The 13,543-nt window shown below is 63.0% G+C and overlaps 2 protein-coding genes across 6 annotated transcripts in view; one reads left to right on the top strand and one right to left on the bottom strand.

Annotated features, from left to right (window-relative positions):
- Positions 1-3,427, top strand: part of MED15 (mediator complex subunit 15) — a 45,217-nt gene extending 41,790 nt beyond the window's left edge. For 3 of the 5 annotated variants that reach the window (XM_027566060.1, XM_027566057.1, XM_027566059.1), the window contains 7 exons: positions 45-179; positions 261-324; positions 1,039-1,105; positions 1,446-1,606; positions 1,691-1,857; positions 2,166-2,264; positions 2,671-3,427. In XM_027566060.1, the coding sequence (XP_027421861.1) occupies positions 45-179; positions 261-324; positions 1,039-1,105; positions 1,446-1,606; positions 1,691-1,857; positions 2,166-2,264; positions 2,671-2,807 (830 nt within the window). In that variant the 3' untranslated portion in view covers positions 2,808-3,427. Of the gene's footprint in view, positions 1-44; positions 180-260; positions 325-1,038; positions 1,106-1,445; positions 1,607-1,690; positions 2,265-2,670 lie in introns of all 5 variants that reach the window. The other 2 variants (XM_027566058.1, XM_027566056.1) reach the window with 1 other exon arrangement.
- Positions 3,428-3,909: 482 nt separating this feature from the next.
- Positions 3,910-12,434, bottom strand: LOC113875147 (coiled-coil domain-containing protein 74B-like). Its single transcript, XM_027513547.1, has 11 exons — positions 12,426-12,434; positions 11,820-11,997; positions 11,386-11,546; positions 8,210-8,579; positions 7,695-7,739; positions 6,870-6,929; positions 5,904-6,066; positions 5,025-5,214; positions 4,508-4,587; positions 4,361-4,432; positions 3,910-4,268 (listed from the first exon to the last, which is right to left on the bottom strand). Exons 1-11 carry the CDS (start codon positions 12,432-12,434, stop codon positions 4,130-4,132), a joined length of 1,467 nt encoding a protein of 488 aa, XP_027369348.1. The 3' UTR covers positions 3,910-4,129.
- Between the last annotated feature and the right edge of the window lie 1,109 nt (positions 12,435-13,543).

A 13,543-nucleotide genomic window follows, 5' to 3' on the forward strand; every position in this document is an offset into this window, starting at 1 on the left:
GCCCTCCATGGGCCGGGCCACGCTCACCAGGCCGTGTCCTGTAGTGAACCCCAGCTCCGTCATGAGCCCCGCGGGCTCCAGCCAGGCCGAGGAGCAGCAGTACCTGGACAAGCTGAAGCAGCTGTCCAAGTACATCGAGCCGCTGCGCCGCATGATCAACAAGATCGACAAGAACGAAGGTGGGCCTGTGGGCCAGCGGGCTAGGCAGGGTGGGGCAGGGCAGGGACCCCGGCCCGTCTGAGGATCCGCTTCTTCCCCAGACAGGAAAAAGGACCTGAGTAAGATGAAGAGCCTGCTGGACATCCTGACGGACCCCTCCAAACGGTGAGCCTTGGCGCCCAGCCTGTGGGGACAGGGCTGCTCCCACCACTCACAGAGGGTCCTGCCCCATGGCCCTCACGGCCCTCTTGCTGGCCTGGCCCCCAACGTGCGGGTGGCCTTGGGCTGGAGACGCTGCTAGTGCCCACGTGTGCAGAAAGGGCGCTGACCTCACAGGCGCTGGCTGTGGGAGGGACCGGACCATCTGAGAGGGGCTCGAAGGCAGGGCCACGCCCTCACATCCCTTGCTTCTCCCACGGGCCACGGAGCTGCTGAGGCCAGAGCTCGGCCAGCACCCCCTGCAGGTGGCCTGGCCTGGGACCCTGTCCTCTCCTGGAGCCTTTGGCTCAGGCGAGGCCCCCTTCTGGAACATCCTCCCTGTTCTGCTCACGTGGGCAGAACGCTGGGCACTGAGGGGCCCTGTGGGAGGTGGACGGCCCTCTGGCCTCTCAAAGTAGTCGGGTGGGGCCAGGGGCCTGGCCTGCATCCTCCCTTGGCCCATCACGGTGTGCCTTGTCCTGGGCGTGGGGCTGCCCTGCCTCAGACTTCGGGCCTGGGAACAGCGCGTGGGCTGGCGGGCTCCTGGGAGTGGTGCCGGTGGCCCAGGCCCCAGCCCGCTCCGTCCAGAGAAGGCCAGACTGTCCGTGGCTGGGCAGAGACCTGGGAGCTCTCGGCTCCCCGTCCCCCGCACAGAGGGCCAGCCCCGTTGTCCTCCCTCAGGTGCCCGCTGAAGACGCTGCAGAAATGTGAGATCGCCCTGGAGAAGCTTAAGAACGACATGGCGGTGGTGAGTGGGCTGCCGTGCCTGGCGCTGTTCGTAGGGTCGTGGGCATCCCTGGTGGTCAGGGCTCACCACGGTCTAACCACGAGCTGGAGCCTGCAGCCTGAGGGGGCGGGGGCCGTACCCGGTGCAGTGGGCTGAGGTGAGGACGTGATGGGAAGCTCTGGCTGCGGCTCGCAGTGCACGGCTCTCGTGGCCCACGGGCCTGGCCGGGCTGCCGTGGAGTGTCCGGGCCCGCCCGCCCCGTCTGTGGTGTGGAGCTTGTGCGGAAGCCAGGAAGGCCGGCTGGGCGAGGACGAGGGCCGGGGTCCACGAGTGGGCTGCTGACCCCACCGTCCTGCTGCAGCCCACGCCCCCGCCGCCCCCAGTGCCCCCCACCAAGCAGCAGTACTTGTGCCAGCCGCTTCTGGATGCTGTTCTGGCCAACATCCGCTCACCCGTCTTCAACCACTCCCTGTACCGCACGTTCGTGCCGGCCATGACGGCCATCCACGGCCCGCCCATCACGTGCGTACCCGCGGGGCTTGGTGGGCGGCCAGGCCAGGCCAGGCCGTGGCCCAGCCAGGGGCTCAGCATGGCTGCCTCCTCCAGGGCCCCGGTGGTGTCCACCCGAAAGCGGAAGTTTGAAGAGGATGAGCGGCAGACCATCCCCAACGTGCTCCAGGGGGAGGTGGCGCGGCTGGACCCCAAGTTCCTGGTGAACTTAGATCCTTCGCACTGCAGCAGCAACGGCGCCGTCCACCTGATATGCAAGCTGGGTGAGCGCGGGGCCGGGCTGGCGGGACGCCTGCTCGCCCAGCCCCGCCCTCCTGGAATCTGCCCGCTGTCTTCTGGGCCCACGCGTGAGAGCAGGCGCACTTGCCTGGGGGCGGGCCCTGAGCCTGCCTGCTCTCATCCCTGCCCCCACCCCGGGCACGGAAGCCCCTTCCCTCCCGTCCAGCTGCAGCTCCGGGTCTCTGAGGAGACGGGAAGCGCGGGAGTCAGTGCCTGGGCTCCGCACTGGCCTCTGCAGGGCCTCCAGGCCTGGTGGGCGCTGCCGGGTCACAGGTGCCCCCGTGTGTTGCAGATGACAAGGATCTCCCCAGCGTGCCACCGCTGGAGCTCAGCGTGCCTGCCGACTACCCCGCCCAGAGCCCGCTGTGGATCAATCGGCAGTGGCAGTACGGTGGGTGACTGGGGGGCAGGCACCCGGCGTTCTTCCACGAGCCCCCGCCCTCCTGCCCTCTTCCTCGGTGGACGGAGCAGGTGGCCGCGCAGGCCCACGGGGAGGGGAGGCTCCCTGCCCACCACACCCCTGCAGTGCTGAACAGCCGGCTCAGGGCTGAGGCTGTCCCAGCAGCCCCATGGGTCTCTGTGAGGCTCCTGAGGACCCATCTGCAGGACAGGCCCCGGGAACACCCCATTGGTGGAGACGTTCCTCCCCGGGCTCAGGGCTGGCCTGTAGAGGACCAGGCCCTGAGGGCAGTCCCCGGTCCAGCTGTCCGCTGGCGTATGGGAGCTGGCACCCAGGCCCCGGGCTGGGGAGGGCAGCGGGGGTCCTGGCAGAGGCTCACGGCCGCCCTTCTCTGCAGACGCCAACCCCTTCCTGCAGTCCGTGCACCAGTGCATGACCTCGCGGCTGCTGCAGCTCCCTGACAAGCACTCGGTCACGGCCCTGCTCAACACCTGGGCCCAGAGTGTCCACCAGGCCTGCCTCTCAGCCGCGTAGCCGCACCGCCGCTGCATGTCCGGCTTCCGCCCTCCAGGGGCCACGGGGCAGCTGGCAGCCTCCTCGGCCCCATGTCAGACGTTCACAATGCTGGCTTCCTTAGAGAGCCTGGACCTCGGTTAGCTCTTCTGCTTTCCCTCCGCCTCGGGACCAGCTACAGGCTTCCATGTGTGGAGAGGCCCCGGCCACACCCCGGCCCTGCGCTCGTGGGCTGCTGTCCCCTGCAGGGCCCATGTCTACTTGGTGTGAGCCTTGTGTGTGTGCCGGAAAGCCTTCTGCTGTTTCCCAGGGGGCGTGCAGGACATAGGAGACCCTGAAGATGCACGCAGAGCTCCCTGACCGCAATTCGGGTTCAGGGTGGCCACGGGGAGCCCCGGGGTCGGGCGCTGGCTGCAGGGCCCTGCCACCACCGGGGCCTCACACCTCGCCACCCCCTCCCGCCAGGCCTGGAGCCCGCTTGGGTCAGGATGCTGTTCTTGGACCCAGCGTTCTGAGACTGAGGGCTCCTGCCAGGGCGTTGGGCAGCTGGCCCTCGCTGATGAGAGGTTCCCTCTTTTTGTATGTGCATTACCGTGTCTTCTGTGGTTCTTATAATAAATTTATCATTCCTGTGTTTGTCATGAATTTGTCACTGTGTCTCCCCACCCCCCCCACCCCCCGTGAGCCCGGGGCCCTCTGTCCAGTGAGGGGCGCTGTCGGGGCGGAGCGAGGTCCCCCACTGTGGAGGGGGGACGCCCAGACTCCGTGGGGCTGGGAGGACTGTCCTGCCAGGCAGGGGTCCGAGCTGAAGCTGTCAGTCTGGCAGACAAGGGTGTCCTGCGGCCATTGCCGGGCAGGCCAGCATCCTGGGGGGGACCTTGCCCCGCAGCCATGGCCCCAGCCCTTGGTGGAGGAAGGTGGGCCGGGCAGGGCCGCTCACCAGCTGTCTGTGCCTGTGCACACAGGACGGGGTCTCGCTCGGGTGCCTGGAAGGCAGCCCCCTGCGCCCTGGGAGGAGCGTGCGGGCGGTGTCTGAGCTTGTCTTCTTCCAGGGCAGCGCTGACTCCTGGCAGGCCCCGCCCACCGCCAGGCGCAGAGCCGGGTGAGGGATGAGGCTCGCGACTGGGAGAAACAAGCTTTATTTCCAGGCTTCAACAGGTAGGCTCACGCTTATCTCGTAACGTGTGCATGAGAACGCAGAATAGCGAGATACTGAGGAAGAAAATAAACAGTTCCCAGCCCCGAGACCTCGTGCGGTATGCACCGTGGGCCTGGCTGGCTTGGCGTATGAGTGCCGGGGGTCCGTGGGGCGCAGTCCCGCAGGGTGGTGGCCAGCACGGCACTCAGAGCACCGAGCGGTGCAGCCGCCGGCCCTGCACGGCCTGCAGCCGCCGCTGCCGCTCCGCAAAGCTGGTCTTGAGGCTCTGCTTCAGTGCCGGCAGGATGGCATGCTCCGCCACGGGCGCCCGGCTCAGGATCAGGCTGGGGGACAGCGGGGGTCACCGCAGGCACCTTGCCTGCCCCGCAGTCCCCGGGCGCAGAGGCGGCCCACCTCCCATCCCGGCAGGACTCACCATTTCTTAGAGATGCCCTTGGCGGTGACCTTGGGGAGCTGCGTGGCCCCCAAGTGCAGGGCCTCCTGGTCTCTGGAGAAGGGAGTTGGCCGTGAGCCCCAGATAAGCGGGCCCAACCGCGCCCCTGCAGCCTCCTGGCACACCTACCTGGGAGAGCTGGGCCCAGCCTCCTCGGGGCTGGCCCTGGGCCTCTGGCTCCCTTCCAGGAGTGACTTAAGGTGCTGCAGCTGAAGGCAGGCAGGAGAGGCGCACTGGGTGGGCCGGTGGGGCCCTGGGGCACCCCTCCCCTCCCCTTCTCCCTCCCCTCCCCTCCCCTCCCCTTCTCCCTCCCCTCCCCTCCCCTTCTCCCTCCCCTCCCCTCCCCTTCTCCCTCCCCTCCCCTCCCCTTCTCCCTCCCCTCCCTTCTCCCTCCCCTCCCCTCCCCTTCTCCCCTCCCCTCCTCCCTCCCCTCCCCTTCTCCCTCCCCTCCCCTCCCCTTCTCCCTCCCCTCCCCTCCCTTCTCCCCCCACTTCTCCCCTCCCCTCCCCTCCCTTTCCCCTCCCCTTCTCCCTCCCCTCCCCTCCCCTTCTCCCCACCTTCTCCCCTCCCCTCCCCTCCCCTTCTCCCCACCTTCTCCCCTCCCCCCCCCTCCCCTTCTCCCTCCCCTCCCCCCTCCCCCCCCCACCTCCTGTGCCTGCAGGAGGTTGGCATTCCACAGCTGCCGGATGACGACCTCACACTGCTGCAGCGTGGCGGGCTTGCGCAGGTGCAGGGGCAGGCCCACCGAAGGAGGCGCCTCTGGCACCTGCCTGCCCTTGTGCTGGCTGCCCACCGCCCAAGGGGGCACTGCGTTAGCGCTGTCTGCTTCTTCATCCCTGAAACAGTCATGAGAGCTGCCAGGGTGGGGGTGGGGGCAGTCTGCCGTGGGCGGTCTCACTAGCTCTCAGGGTGGCACTTGCTCCAGCATGGGAAGGGGGCGTCTCCGCAGCCTGGCTCCCTCCCTTCTGTGCCCCGCAGCAGGTGGGGGTCCCAGCCCACCCCTTCCTCCCCTTGCAGCACACACTGAGAGGCGGGTGTGCTCTGAGCTGCCTGGCTGCCCTCAGTGCTGACCGCAAGCCTGGGGTCCAGCATGGGGTGCCCACAGGCTGCAGAGAAGCAGGGGCGGGCCCACTGGCTCAGTGGACAGCAGGCGAGCCCCAGGGTGGCCCTGCCCTGGTGTGCCGACCCCGTGCCCTCCAGAGCGCAGCACGGTTCCTGGGGGAGACCCAACCAGACTCAGGGTTCTCTGGGTGAAAAGCAAGCTAATCTGGAGGCCTGGACACTTTGCTTCTGTGTTTTAAAGCATGCTGTAGGGGCTGCTGCCAGCCCCTCCTGCAGATTCAGGTCAGTTCGGGGGGCCCACTGGATCCCGGGGAGGGGAAAAGGCAGTGCCCACCGCGTGGGCGAGCCCAGCCTTCAGGAGCTTGCTTCCCACTGGAGACTGTTTGAAAGGATGACGCCGTGGCCGGGTTCCAGGCTGTGAACCTGCCAAGTGCACCCGTCCCGCAGGCACAGGGAGCCTTACTTGACAAGCCCCTGCACCCCGAGGGCCTTGTCCACCCTGCCACCATGAAGCAGGGTGGCGACTGAGGTCTCCTCCTCCAGGTCCGGCTTCTGGGGGACTTCAGCTTTCCAGTCTTGCTTCTTAGAGGACCCGGGCTGGGGCCTTGCCTTGCCCTGAGAGCCGGCTGCAGGTCAGACCCAGATGGGACCTTGTCACTGGGCGTCAGTGGGCCACGTGTGCCCACGGGGCCCCGCCCGTCCCTCGGTAAAGGGGACAGGGGAACGGCCTCCTGGGCGGCGTGCTGGGAGACACAGAGGCAAGGCGAAGCCCGTGGGGGCCTGAATGTCCTGAAGGGGCCGCAGTGCTGAAGGTCAGCTGCCCCAGCAGCTGAAGCAGGGACAGAGCCCTACACGCCCTGCAGAGTGGTCCTGTGGGCCTCAGCAGAGCTCAGGGCTGGGGGGGGGGAGGGGTTGGCCAGCAGCCGTTCCCTGACTCTGAACCCATTTTGGGCAAAATGAAAGTGAAGGCGAGATCTGGGCCCAGCCCGTACAAAGCCTGGAGCGTCAGAGGCACTATCAGGCAGGGCGGCTCTCAAGGCCCTCACTCGGCTCTGCGTCCAGCCCCCCACTGCGTCCTGCCTGCTCCAAGGGCTGAGGGGAGCAGGTGGAGGACCCCCGGGCTCCTGGGTCACACGTTCTACTGCCTCGCATCCCACACCAACGATCTTTCCGCCAGCCAGCCTTCTGACCTGTCCCCTGGCCTCAGCTCCCTCCTACGGTTTCAGCTCACAGGACCCTGGGGACCCTCCTGGGTCCCTTCAGCGTCTCCTTAACCCCCGAGTCCACGGGGCCTGGCTGAGGTGCCCCGCTGAGGACCACCGTGGGCGCTCGGTGTGCTGCTCAGCACCCCACGCCCGCATCATGCCCACGGCGCCTGAGGCGCCCTGCTCTACCCCGACCCCGAGCACAGAGGCGCTGGCGCACTCACCCGACACTGTCGTGTTCGAGACGGACTTGTTGGACTGAAGGCTGGAGCTCGACGTGCTGCCTGTGGGGCACGCGGGGTCAGCCCACGGTGGCAGGGCCACGCTCCCGTCCCGCCCGTTCCTATGCCCTCTCCACATTTGAGCGATGCCACCCCAGACCCTGCCAGTCCCGGAGGGAGCCATGGAAGGGGGCTGCGGGTGGAAGCGGGGCCCTGAGTGGGAGCACGGCCTCTCCCCAGGTCCCCTCGGGGTCTCCAGCACTGCATGCCCACATCAACACTTGGCGGCTATGGGGCCCTGCCAGAGAAGGGTCCCTGCCACCCCACCCTCTGCGTGCCTCCCAGGAAGAGCACCCTGGGGGCCTTCGAGGCTGGCGCCGCTCACCACTCAGACCACCTCCTGATGTAGACCTGGCCTCAGCAATAGGAGGGGAGGGGAGCCCTGGGTGAGGCTGGGGGACAGGCAAGGTGAGTGGGCTGCAGATGAGGCCGTGGGTGGTTGCCGTGGAGACGGTGGGGTGGCCCGAGGCCTCAGGGACCAGAGCTGGGGCTGTGCTGGGCCGGCCCGTGTTTCAGGGGACGAACGTCTGGGGCGGCAGCGCAAGTAGACAAGCCTCTGGGAGAGTGAGGCTGGGGTCCGTGGGGGCGCGAGGGTGGAGACTGCCTCTCACTCTTCTGTCCACGGCCCCTGCTGTGTTCTGGGGCACAGTCACCCAGCCCGTAGCTGGGAGCCGTCCGTGTGTCTGGGCCCCGTCTCCCTGGGCTAATCTGGGGGCTGCTCTTGAGGGCAGGTGCTTTGCACGAGGTACCTGTGGGCCTCAGCCTTACCTTTCTTATGTGATTTCTGGTTCATGATGAGCTTGTAGTGGAGATCTGAAAGCAAGCACAGGCTCTGCTCAGGGCCACTCTGAGAGACAGCTTGGCTGCCCCTGGCCCAGGCCTCCCTGCTGAGCCCCTGAGGAGCCCTGCCCCGTGGACCCGGCCATGGCACCCTCGGGTGGACTCGGGGTGCCCCTGGCTGCTCCCTGAGCCCCTCCCTGTATCCGTGATGTCTGCGGGGCACCCTCTGCTGGGTGGGCCCAGACTCCAGGGGGGACAGAGTGAGTCAGGAGGACCCAGGTGGTAGGGATCCCTCTGGGTGCTTGGCTTGGGAAAATCCATCGACCTGCCTGTGCGGACTCGGGGCGGGGTGGGGTGGGGGTAGTGGGGGCGATGTTTTACTTCGACAAAAGTTTTTCAAAGGAGGCGGCCGGGTTTCCGTTGGGGGTGGTGCAGCGGGCTTGGGGCCTGGCGGGGGAGTCCCGCGAGGCCGCCTCCTGAGGTGGGCTCGCCGCCCGCCTCACCCTTGTTCTCCCGCTTCAGGTGCTCGATCTCCTCGTGGAGCTTGACCAGCGTCTCCGAGTGCTGCTGCTGCAGGAACTGCACGCTCTTCTCCAAGTCCAGCACCCGCTTCTGAGCCTCGTTGAGCCCGAGCGACGCGCCGTGCTGCCCGGGCTGGGGGACCGCCGGCAGGCGCTGGCGCAGGCGCGACGTGCCCCGGGAGCTCAGGATCCCCGAGCTGCGGGGCCGCTGCCTGGCCGCCACCCCCGTCGCGCTCATGTAGCCGCTGCCGCTGCACGCCCACTCGGTGGCCCGGCTGCCGCGGGCTGGCGTGGCGTTGCCATGGAAACGGGAGGGCCCGCTGGGGGCGCACGCGCGGCGGGGCGGGCCTTGCTTGGGGGCGGGGCGCCTGGGGGCGGGGCTTCGGCGTGGCTGGCTGGGGGCGGGGCCTGGGTGAGACGCTTGACCTCCGTGCGGGTGTCCTGGCCCCGCCCCAGTGGGGTAGCTCGCTTGGTCACAGGCCGTCCCTCATTTCAGAAAGTTGAAGAGGAACTAAAGAGCCTCTTGAAGGAGAAAGTGGAGAATGAAAAAGTTGGCTTAAAATTCAAAAGGCTAAGATCATGGCATCCAGTCCCGTCACTTCCATGGCAAATAGATGAGGAAAAAGTGGAAACAGTGGCAGACTTTGTTTTCTGGGGCTGCAAAACCACTGCGGACTGTGACTCCAGCCATGAAATTAAAGGACTGCTGCTCCTGGAATCAAAGCTATGACAAACCCAGTCAGCATCCTAAACAGCAGAGACGTTATTTTGCTGACAGAGGTGCATGAAATTAAAGGACTGCTGCTCCTGCAATCAAAGCTATGACAAACCCAGACAGCATACTAAACAGCAGAGACGTTATTTTGCTGACAGAGGTGCATAGGGTCAAAGCTATGGTTTTTCCCTAGTCATGTATGGATATGAGAGTTGGACCATGAAGAAATCTGAGCACCAGTGTAAAGATGCTTTTGAACAGTTGTGCTGAAAAAGATTCTTGAGAGTCCCTTGGACTGCAAGGAGATCCAACCAGTCAATCCTAAAGGAAATCAACCTTGAATCTTTACTGGAAGTACTGAAGCTGAAGCTGCAACACTCTGGCCACCTGATTCAAAGAGCCAACTCATTGGAAAAGACCCTGATGCTGGGAAAGATTGAAGGCAGGAGGAGAAGGGGGCAACAGAGGATGAAATGGTTGGAGGGCATCACCGACTCGATAGACATGAGTTTGAGCGAGCTCTGGGAGTTGGTGATAGACAGGGAGGCCTGGTGTGCTGCAGTCCATGCAGTCGCAATGAGTCGGACACAACTGAACGACTGAACAGCAACATTCCTCTGACAAACCATGGAGACTCATCCTCCTTTCCAGGTCTTAATTCGTTTTGTTCACTGGTTGTGTTGTAATAGTTCATGTTTTAAATAGCTGACACGTTACAGAGTGATACTTCAGATGACACGGTTTTGTCCCAAAAATCGAAGGTAGAATCTCCATGTCCGGTCATCGCAGATCCCTGTGCTTTATGACGTGTGAGCAAAACACACGGAACAGCTGTCCGCAGGCTCCAGGGAAGAACAAAAGGAAACGGAATCTGCAAGGAGGCAGTGCTTGAAGAGCTGTTTTCTCCTGAGGGCTCCTGATCAGCGAGGCCAGAGCAGAAGGCCGCCAGCTTATTGGCTGGAGAGGGTGATGGGTGAAAACTGAGGGGTGCTGGAGAGTTTGGAGCTACGAACTCTCTTCAAGTGCGTGGCTGGCCTGAAGTGCAGAAGGTCCCAGGGCAGGACAGAGCCGGAGGCCAAAATGGCCAACTCCAGGGGAGACCACGTTTGGAAACAGAGATGCTTTCAGAGAAGACAGAGAAGTTTTTCCTTTAAACTCCAAAAGAGTCCCAGCTTGGGAATAAAGGCAGTACTTCAGAAATAAGAGATTCGCATGAAGAGTAAGGACAAAGTCAAACTTCATCTGCCCCTGTACAATGTAAGCCCAGCCTCCACAAGTCCGTGTAGTCTTCCAGTAACTCAACTGCCCAGAGAACAAAAGTCAGAACCCCTCAGAGGACGAGAGCAGAACCCAGAGTCCCACTGCCACATGACCTGTGATGTCAGAATTACACTAGTAAAGCCCAGACGTGGTGGGGTCAAGGGGGAGAATTCAGATTCAGTCGACAGAAGCAGATCACAAGGAATCCTAGACAACAGAATTTACGGCAGCGTGGTGGTGGTGCTGGCTTACTTGGTCAGTCGTGTCCGACTCTTTGGGGCCCGTAGGCTGTAGCCCACCAGGCTCCTCTGTCCATGGGATTTTCCAGGCAAGAATACTGGAGCGGGTTGCCGTTTCTTTCTCCAGGAGATCTTCCCAACCCAGAGATCAAACCTGGGTCTCCTGTATTGCAGGCAGATTCTTTACTGAGTGAGCCACCAGGGACGCCCAACAGAAAAGTACTGTATAATACGTTTAAAATCTGCAGCAAAAGATGGTTATGGTGATTGAAACCATGGAGGATTTTAAAACAATTGGAGGGAAATATATATATATGTACACACACACGTATATTTGTGTGTGCATGTACGTGTGTATGTATATATGTATATATATTTTGGTTTTCTGGCCCGCATGCAAGGGACTTGGTTGTCGTCCTTCTCACCGACACAAAAAGAGCTGAACAAACAGAATCACCAACTGTTCTTAGATCCATCAGAGCACTGAGGTGGGCAAACCGCTGCCGTTTTGGAGACAGACGGGTACAGAGAACCACAGCTTCACTGTAGCAGAGACCTGCGCAAGAGCCAGTGCCAGGTGGGGGCGGGCAGGACAGTCTAAGGTGTAATTGATGAATTGCTGATCTGGCTCAGTGTGAACAAGGGAGAGAGTTAAAAAAAAGGCGGGGGGAGGAGAAGCCTCCAATCTTAAGGGGCGCCCAGTGCTCCTGTTGGAGAAGGCAATGGCACCCCACTCCAGTGCTCTTGCCTGGAGAATCCCAGGGACGGGGGAGCCTGGTGGGCTGCCGTCTATGGGGTCGCACAGAGTCGGACACGACTGATGCAACTTAGCAGCAGCAGCAGCGGGGCTCCTGTTGGGTTCTTTACGGGGAGGAGTGGGTACGCTGGGCCAAGGGCACTGGGTCAGGCTTGCAGGCAGCTGCCCATCAGCCAGGCGGGAGTACATCCTCCTGGGTAGAAACGATTCGAACAAGACAGACGCCCCCGCGTCCACCCGCCCGTCCTGAGCGAGGCATGGCCGCCGCCCAGGCCGCCTCTGTGCTCGCGCACTTACACTGCCGCCTGTGGGTCTGGCTCATGGTCCGCGTGACTTTGAGCTGTTTTTCTGTAACGGGGTCGTGGCAGACAGCCTTTGCACCTTGGTTTTTGTTTCCAGCGCGGGTCTTGGTTCCAGGGAGCCGTCAGTCCGTCTTTTTTGTTCTGTAAACTCCGTCTGGCTGCGCTGGTCTCAGCTGTGGCCCGTCGGGTCTTCAGTTGTGTCACTGGAAGCTCAGAGTCTTGGCTCTGGACCACCGTGCATCCCCTTGGGTTTTTTTTTTTTTTGCTACACAACGGTCTCTGGGCTCTTCCTATGTCTGCTCTCCTGGGCCATCCTAACCCTCCTGGGCAAAGTCAAGGACAAGCTGGCTGTGCCGGCGACCGTGCGGGCCAGGGCTGTGCGGTGCAGGAGGCGGCTGTGCCCGCTGCAGCCCCGTGAGACGAGCTTCGGTTAAGAGGGAGAGAACGTGCTCACTCAGGGCCGGCCAGGAAGACAGACTTGGCTTCTGTTCATCATCCTGGCAATTAGTGGGGAATACGTCAAATGGGAAAAGGTCACTGTCTTCCCTAAGGGCAGTGACGTGGAGGCCGCTTTCTCACTGCCGACTCCCCCACAGTCACACGCGCGCCTAGAGGTTCTGTGTGCCATCTCGCTGTGCCCTCCGGCAGGGCCCGTGCCACTGCAGTTCCCGTTCCCCGAACAGGGAGCGTGCCGTGCATGGGAGGCAACAAAAGCCGCCGTCGTTATTGTAAGCAGTCTAACGGGGAGACACGTCGTGAAGATTCCCAGGTCTGAAGTATTTTATCGTCACTGGCCCTTTTGTTGTCGTCATATCTGAAAGACCAGTGAGTTCGCTTTTCAGTATTCACTCCTGTGTTTTCTCCTAACGGTCCTAGTTTTGGCTTTTTCTTTAAAAACAAGTAATCAGGCTGTGTCAAGTTGTACTTGCGTCATGCGGGAACCCCGCTGACTGCAGCGTTTGGTTTGTGCACTCTGAGTTCCCCGACCAGGGGTCGAACCCACGTCCCCAGCATTGCAAGGCGGATTCTTAAAACCACTGGGCCACCAGGGAGGTCCCTTCAGCTGAGCTCTCCCGAGTCGGTCTGTGATCTGAGCCTTGGTCAGGTCCCTTCAATCGTTCAGCGTTAGATTGAAGGACCCCGTCCTAGTCCTCTGGTCATGGACAAACTAATGTATCCGACAGTCTGTGTTTTCATTCCTGGATATGTGTATAATAGGTATAGTAAGTTATTTGTCAAACAAGTCTATTTACTGGGCAGCTCCTGTGTACTTGCTCAGCACTGGAGAGAAAAGAGCACAATACTCATCCACAGAGAGCAAACTCCTCGTTGGACGGATGGTCAGTCACGAGTACTTATTTATTTACTCAGCATCTCCCAGTGCCCAGCGCCACACGAGTGACGAGCAGTATGTCTTTGCTTTTATCTGCGGACAGTGGTTAGTCCAGAGGGGGCCTCAGTCCAGCCCGGGAGGCAGAGGCGGGGAGGACGGACTGGGGCCAGGGGCATGGGGCTCCGCGGGCGGGAGGGAGGGGGTGCAGACCCTCAGAGACCCGCCCACGGGCCCAGCAGCGCCCCCGGGCTCCCGGATAGGAGGGTGGCGGTGGTGCCAGCCGGGCAGGGGGCTCTCGCTGGTCAGGCTGCCCTGAGTGTGGCTGTCTCGGAGGTTTCAGACACATGGACTGAGCTTCCCGGGGACATTCTGTAGGACACGGAAGCTTGGAACAGACAGGAAGGCTTGTGGGAAACAGTTCAGGAAGGACAGTGAGGCCAGCGTTGGCTGTGGGGCTGGGAGGCCGGGGACTGAGAGGCGGCTGGTGTGGCCAACTTGGGCAGCACTTGGGTGGTGGCGCAAGGTCGAAGTCAGGGCGTTGGGGCTTGGGGTGGGCAGCTGGCGTAAAGCACCTGAGGCTCTGGGTGGGGCTGAGGAAATGTGCAGAACCCCCACCTCCAGCCTGCCCCCCCGGGAGCCAGGCCAGCAGCCCCTCAGGGCTCTCCCCTCGCTGTGCCCGTCCCCCGCCCCCTCCTGCAGCTCAGCTGCGG

This window comes from Bos indicus x Bos taurus, chromosome 17 (genome assembly GCF_003369695.1).
Source record: "Bos indicus x Bos taurus breed Angus x Brahman F1 hybrid chromosome 17, Bos_hybrid_MaternalHap_v2.0, whole genome shotgun sequence".
NCBI lineage: Eukaryota > Metazoa > Chordata > Mammalia > Artiodactyla > Bovidae > Bos > Bos indicus x Bos taurus.